General features: G+C 37.0%; 1 protein-coding gene across 1 annotated transcript; it reads left to right on the forward strand.

Moving 5' to 3' along the window:
* The first annotated feature begins 3667 nt into the window (after positions 1-3667).
* LOC129004974 (uncharacterized protein K02A2.6-like) lies at positions 3668-7588 on the forward strand. Its single transcript, XM_054433703.1, has one exon. The coding sequence runs from the start codon at positions 3668-3670 to the stop codon at positions 7586-7588; it is 3921 nt and encodes a 1306-aa protein (XP_054289678.1).
* Positions 7589-7898: the final 310 nt, after the last annotated feature.

Below are 7898 nucleotides of genomic sequence, written 5' to 3' on the forward strand. Positions count from 1 at the left end.
AATACAGTACTAAGACTGCTTTCAGAGTGGACTAATGATTTTCCCCGAGCAATGCTCGGTCCCCAGGTACTGTTATTTAAATCTTAATAAGATACAACTAAGCATTAATTTAATAACACAGAAACTCTATTTCATTAATGAGACAAGCGAATACGAAATAACTTGATGTTAAGGATGGTGCATTCAGACAAAATAACCAAAGGGGGAATAAGGGCCTAGCGATTCAATAATAGTAGGGGTACTTGGAACGTGCACTTATAGGAATGTTTCATTAATCCGACTACAGGTACTGTATATTAGAATTATATCATTTGGATTCTCTTAGTTACAAATTAATTATTCTATGGCTTATGATCATCATTAGAATTAACTACCAGATACTATGAATATTCTGGACTGGAGGTACTTTTTGACTTCGTAAATACACAATGAAAACAAATAATGATAAACAAATTATTTTAAACAGGTTGACTAACATTTAAGATGCAACATACACCGTGTCCCAACCAACATTTCAAACTCAAACTATTTTAAAACCCATTATGCGTGAGTGGTGATCCAAAACTCCGGAAGAGATAAACAGTGTCATCAGCATTCCAGGTCAGACCATGAATGACACGGAGAACACTGTCAGTGTTGGAGGAGTGAAAGATCGACGTCGGAATCTGCAGTCGTGACGTGAGCTGAATGAAGCAGCAGCTACAGCTTAATAGACGTGTTATTGAGGGTCGTAGGAAAGTCAAGTATGACTTATTTTAAAGCTGACATCTTAAAGTTTTTTTTAGTGTGATTCAACAAAAATCAGCTGTTCATCGCTTGAATTTTCAAAACATAAACAAACCTCATAGTTGCATTTCTGAATGTGCAGTTAAAAGCGATTAATGTGCTGGATAAAGTTGCTGAAGACGACCAGTTTTTGAAACGAATTTTTTTCTGATGAAACAACCTTCCACACTTCCGGAAACGTAAACAAACATAATGTGAGGATTTGGGGTTCACAAATACCGCATTTTGTCCGTGAACATGTAAAAGACAGTCCCAAAGTGAACGTCTGGTGTTGCATTGCTTATGACACGTTAATAGGCCCTTTTTTCTTGCATGAGCAAACAGTTACTGGTTACGTGTACCTCGACATAATGGAGAACTATGCCTGTCCTTAACTAGAGGCTTTCCAACCAATCGTAATATTCCAGCAAGATGGTGCTCCTCCGCACTAGACATTATTTGTGAGGGAGTCACTGGATGAAACCTTCCCAGACAGTTGGATTGGTCGCGGCGGTCCCATACGGTGGCCTCCTAGATCTCCAGACATTACGCCATGTCATTTTTTGTATGGGATTTGTGAAAGATCAAGTGTATAACTTGCCGATCTCAAACTTAGATGATCTTAAAGCAAAGATAAGGGAAGACTTTGGAAAAATATCCAATGAAATTCGACCAAATGTGGGGTCTGAGCTTAAACACCGCCTTGACTTTCTCCGAGCGAACAACGGAGAACATGTAGAGGTTCGGCGGTGAAATCATGTTAGGAAAAACTTAGAATGTTAAGAAATTAAATGTATATAAAGTTAACTTTTTATCTTCAAGAATAACGTGTTCATGTCTGTTTACTTTTGATCCATTCTTTTTGGGACACCCGGTATATTTATTCCATTGCATTAACAACCGTTGGTTGTGAGAGCCTCTGGTAGATTTAGTGAGAGCTAAGGACATCGGAGGTAATCCGTTATACTTATGTTTATGTTCCGGGAAATTGTGTTTTATGAATCCAATTAAAGTTATACAGATTAAGTGACATTTAACTTCAGTGTGTTTTTTTCAGTTCATTACCACTGAGTCCGTTACTATTACAATAGGTTACTTTGTACCTATATACACAGCTACACAAGCTCTGAATAAACTTTCTAAATGAATTGAATTTATGTTATAAGACATGCGCCTTTGTCCCTTATTGTAAGAAACAGAAGATTTGACAATTGATATTCAGGAAGCAACACGCTGAGTTGTCAGCAGATTGCTGACAGAGCAGAAGGCTTATGAGACTAGTATAGAAGACGAAACAAATCATCCGTTCTCGTTTTAATTTCCTACATGATACTCCGGTTGGGAAAATGTATTACTGACAGCATATAAGTATGGACATTATTAAATACATCTAATATGGGCAGTCTTAAATGTAATCAAGCTTACTAGGCATTTACATTTTTCTTTTGTATATAAAATAAATGTTTTCTAGATGTAAAAAACTTTACAGTCACTACACATATTTAATATTGTGGAAATTGATTGTATGGATTACGTTCTTTGTGAAATAATAATTGGTCACGAAATATCATTACTGAATTTAAACTAAATTACTTTATAAAAAAACAAGTATCTTATATGTAGCCATAACGTGTAATAACATTGATTTCCTATATTGTTTATCATTAATTAGTCCATTCAATTAATTGTTGTCACACAAGTGTCTTTCTACTAGGCAAGAACTACTATGTCCACCAGAATCCATCTCCAGAATCCTTCTGCTGCTTTGTTGGATTCACTTGGTTTTCCACGTTATTGTATTATTTTTGCCAACATTACTGTGCTCAAAACTTTCCTAGAAAATAAAAAAAACCATTATAAATAATCAGTTTTGAAAATAAATTTGAGATATTGAATAAGTTGGACGGCTATACGTACAATTATCTTTTGCTTTTTAGGAAATTTTGATATAATTATTTATTTAATATAATTATTTATAAAATTGTACTTATATTTGTAAAAATATAGTATACAACGTGCTATACTCATAAGAGTCTTTGTGAAATATTTGACTCAAATAAATAAATTTGTCTGCGTTTTAGTTTCCTTTGGAAATATTCGTAATAAATATCTATATGATTGTTTCTTCACATTCAATATAGGAGTTAAAAAATTCAATCCATAGACATAATGTTAAGAGTAACTAAAACTTTTTTTCAATTAAGTTTGCATTAGTTCAAGCAAGGTGTGTTTGTTAAAACAATTAAAGATTAGGTTTAAGAAAAGTCTTTGCGATGTCATTAGCAAAATAAAATCGTTTATCAGTCAGTCATAAGTTTGTTTATGGCTTTACAAGCATTGGTCAAAACAAGTGTTTTGTTTTGGAGCTTAGCTCTAATCAATATTCAAGCTCCTGGTGAGCGTTTGGAGTAAAAGTTAGTTTTACATAACATTGTAGTATTAACAGTTGTAGTTATTCAAAGCATTGCTGATTTTATTTATTATAAAATAAACATGCAGTTTAAACACCTATGAATGTCAGCGTAGGCCTAATACTGTATAATAACAAAGTTTTAAAAATCAAGCCACGTAAGCTAAGTAAGTGCAGTACAAAATACTTCATCTTCTACACTAGTTAATCGAACCCTGTTCCAATATAATCGAATGACCTTATTCATAATTTGTATGATAGTTGTAGGATTATTATTATCAGCTGAGTTTTAAAGTTATGAATCATCTGCCATTTGGTTTGTTTACATTATTGTTTGTTCTTGTAAATAAATAGTATTGATTTAGTTTACTTAAAATGAGTTTTAATAATTAATTATTCTATATTGGCGACGAGAAAATGCCTAGGAAAACAGACCAGTCTCAGTATAAGAGTGTAATTGACTGTAGTAACATGTCTTGCATACAAGATAGAATGAGCAGATTTTCATTTAAAGAGTATAATTGTGAACAATTGTGGGAAGACTACATAACTCGTTTTGAGTTGACCTGCAGAGTTAAGGGACTTGGTGGTGCTAACACAGAAGAACAAGCGGCTCGGCGAGATCTTCTATTGGCAAATATCGGAGAGGAGCACCTCAGGGCACTGTCGGACCAGATGTATCCAAGGGCCTGGGAGGAGTGCACCTACGACGAAGTCAAAGAGGAAGCCAACCGGTTGTTCAAGCCTACAAGGACCCTTTTTGCAACAAGGTTTGAGTTTGAAAGAGCAATAAGAAAAGATGGTGAGACATTTATTTTGTTTTATAACAGATTGAAGTCTTTAGCTAGAAGTTGTAAATATGGAGATAGCTTAGATGAACGAGTACGAGATAGGTTTGCAGTAGGAAGCAACTGTCCAGAATTTGAAGTAGAAGTCAGACAAAGATGGCCCGAGGGAGTTGATAACCGAGGTGAGCGTGTTAAGTCAACAGTAGTACTAGAGTTAGCTCAATCTATGGAACGTGCGAGAGAAGAAGTTTCCAAACATTCGTGTAAAAATGAGATTTTCAAAGTAAGTGACAGTAAGGAAAATAGGAAACCAGGGGTACAGAAATCTACTGGTTTTAATAGATGTTATAGATGTGGGTTTACACATGACCCTAGTGAAAATAGGTGTCCTGCTGTTTCTGCTGTGTGCAAGAAATGTTCAAAGAGAGGCCACTTCGCAAGAATGTGCAAAAGTAAAAATAATTTTGTCAAGAGAACAGACGGTAATTTGAGAAAAGTAGATGATTCTTGTGATCAAACTTACGATGATGAGTGTAGTTCTGATATTGATGTTAGCGGAACACAAATTAGGTCAGTTAAGAGTAAGGTTCCCAGAGCTACAATAGATGTAGAATTGAATGGGTATAATGTTAGAATGGAGTTTGATTCCGGGGCTCGGGTAAGTGCTATAAGTTTGTCTCTTTGGGATAAGATCAATTCAAGTGGCGAATCTCTCAAAAAGACGTCTGATGTCATCACTGGCTACGGAAAAAATAAGCTGGAAGTCATGGGTAAGACTTTTGTGGACGTTACTTTACGTAATCGTACTAAGCGATTGCCGGTTATTGTATTACTAGAGGATGATGTTCCATTATTTGGGTTGCCGTGGAGTGTAGCTTTCAATCTTAATTTGCCTAGGGAAGTAAGGGTTAGGCGTATTGACAATGGAAAGACAAATAGTAAAGAGACAGGTAAGAATGAAGAAAGTTATAGAACAACGTTACAAAAAGAAGTTGAGGCATTAACTCAGGAGTTTTCAGAACTCTTTCGTGATGAGCTAGGAACGATATCTGACTCTAATGAAGTTATCCATCTAAAAAGTGGAACAAATCCTGTATCTTACGGGGCAAGACGAGTTCCATTTCCCTTAAGGGAGGCAGTAGAGCGGGAATTACAGCGATTAGTACAGGAAGGAGTTTTGGAAGCAGTGGACCCTTCCGAAACACCGATAGAATGGAGTACCCCAACAGTCAACGTAGACAAGGGTGGAGGTAGAGTCAGGATCTGTGGCGATTTTCGTACAACCTTGAATCCAAACATCGTTCCGGAAAGACACCTTTTGCCAACCTTTGATGACTTGACTTCCAAATTAACTGATGGAAAGATATTTTCAGTCATAGATCTTCGAGACGCGTACTTGCAAATGAAAGTACACCCTGAGTCACAAAAGTACCTTACAATAGCAACTCATGTAGGCTACTTTCGCTACAAAAGGTTGCCTTTTGGTCTTTCCTCGAGTCCGGCAAAATTTCAAAGGTACATGGAAAGTTTATTAAAAGGACTTAATGTCGGAGTTCTACTTGATGATATAATCATTTCTAGTAAGGATAAGACCACCCATATAACCACTCTTAGAGAAGTTTTGAGGCGGCTAGAATCAAGTGGAATAAGAGCAAAACTGTCAAAATGTAAGTTCTTTGAGAAATCTGTAAAGTATTTAGGCCATACAATAGATGGGAATGGTATTCATCCCTCCGAAGACAAAGTTGAAACCATAAGACACGCACCAAGGCCAAGAAACGTGAAAGAATTACGAGCTTTTCTAGGGGCGCTAAATTTTTACGAAAGGTATATACCTAATCTTCATGCGATCGCTTCGAACTTGCATAAGCTGACTGGTACGAAGACTAAATGGAAATGGACTGACACAGAACAAAGTACGTTCGACAAGTTGAAGAATATCCTGTCATTGGAGAAGACATTAGTTCCATACGACATATCAAAGCCGATCATTGTTGAATGTGATGCTTGTGAACAAGGGGTTGGCGCTGTGCTGTTACATTTGATGCCGGATGGAACGGAAAGGCCAGTGATGTACGCCTCGAGGACACTAACCGAAGCAGAAAAAAGGTATGCTACAGTTGACAAAGAAGCACTGGCGTTAGTTTTTGCCGTGAAGAAGTTTAGACAATACCTCAGTGGAAGACATTTCAAGGTGAGAACGGACCACAAGCCACTTGAAAGAATATTTGGAATGCATCGAGATCTTACCAAAGTAGTTAACAACCGTTTGGTCCGTTGGGCTTTGTATTTAATGGAGTATGATTTTGAGATCCAGTACATCAAGGGACAGGATAATTGTTTGGCTGATTTTTTATCTCGGTTTTCACTCAAGACACAAGAAGTATTGGATCCAGATGAGAGAGAGACTCGAGCATTGGTTCAGGAGAAAATTGACGTAGTTTATCCAAATCATGAACTTGTACTGGAGTATAAGAAAGATCCAAATATGAAGAAACTTATAGACTACCTGGAACATGGTTGGCCAAAAGATACAGGAAACTTACCACCATCCATGAAACCATATTGGAATAAGAGAGAAGAGCTGACATTAGAAAACGGCATAATCATGCGATTAGGAAGAATTGTGGTGCCACAGATTTTGAGAGAAAATGTATTGAAAGAACTCCACAAAGGACATCCTGGAATAGAGGCAATGAGATCCCTATCAAGGTATTATGTTTGGTGGCCTAATCTGAATAAGGATGTTGAGGTTTATGTCCGTAGATGCCACCCTTGCCAGAGTAACCGATCATTTGACACAGAAGTACCTCTATATCCTTGGAATGTGCCAAGTGATCCTTGGGAGCGAATTCATCTTGACTTCGCAGGTCCATTCGACAACCGATTCTGGTTAGTAGGAATCGATGCGTACTCAAAATGGGTTGAGATCGAAGTTATGGACCGTACGACAACTGCTGCTCTGGTAAATAGATTAAGGACTTGGTTTTCGAGGTATGGTGTTCCTAAAAAAATTGTATCGGATAATGGCACCCCCTTCACATCTCATGAGTTTAAGAGTTTTTGTAAGGACAATAACATATGTCATGTTACATCTGCGCCGTATCATCCAAAAACCAATGGTTTAGTGGCGAGGATTATCAGAACCTTCAAGAGTCGATATAGTGCTTGCAAACAAGAAGGTCTCAGTTCATCACTTGCACTTTTACAAGTGTTGCTTGCCTATCGAAATACCCCACAAAAGACCACAGGACAACCACCATCAGTCCTTTTCTATGGTAGAAGATTACCAACAGCTTTGGATAGGTGGAGGTATAATAGCAGAGAGAGAATAGAAAATCTAGTGTGGCGACAGAAGTACTACCACGACTTAAAATCCAAACAAAAGGAGTTTTCTGCCAAACAAGAAGTGTGGGTTCAAAATGAAACGAAGAAGGGCTGGAGACCAGGAACAGTACAAGAAAGGACGGGAGAGCTATCATACACCGTTCTAGTAGGGGGAGATATAAAGAGAAAACACGCTGACCAGCTGAGAGCAAGAGAAGGTGCAACTGATCCACCTCAATGGAAAATGCAAATGGAACCTGAAAATGATGATGTACATAGTTTCGGAAACTCAGCCTAAATTGAGTGGGGAGAAATGTAGGATTATTATTATCAGCTGAGTTTTAAAGTTATGAATCATCTGCCATTTGGTTTGTTTACATTATTGTTTGTTCTTGTAAATAAATAGTATTGATTTAGTTTACTTAAAATGAGTTTTAATAATTAATTATTCTATAATAGTTGTAAGGTCAAGGGCAATAGCGAGTAGTGTAACATTAACTATCATCCGTCATTACAAGGTGTGGTTAAATCAACTTTATTATCTTTCAGACCAATTGTTGAAAGATGCAGTTTGGATAAGTTAGCTGAACGTCTGGTTAGTGAAAGAA

Source organism: Macrosteles quadrilineatus, unplaced genomic scaffold, assembly GCF_028750875.1.
Source record: "Macrosteles quadrilineatus isolate MER2022 unplaced genomic scaffold, UCM_ALF_1.0 Scaffold_13__1_contigs__length_4303367, whole genome shotgun sequence".
In the NCBI taxonomy this organism is placed as follows: Eukaryota; Metazoa; Arthropoda; class Insecta; order Hemiptera; family Cicadellidae; genus Macrosteles; species Macrosteles quadrilineatus.

Excerpts from the sequence above, each read along its gene's own strand:
- LOC129004974 (XM_054433703.1), top strand. The coding sequence starts at position 3,668 with ATGAGCAGATTTTCATTTAAAGAGTATAATTGTGAACAATTGTGGGAA.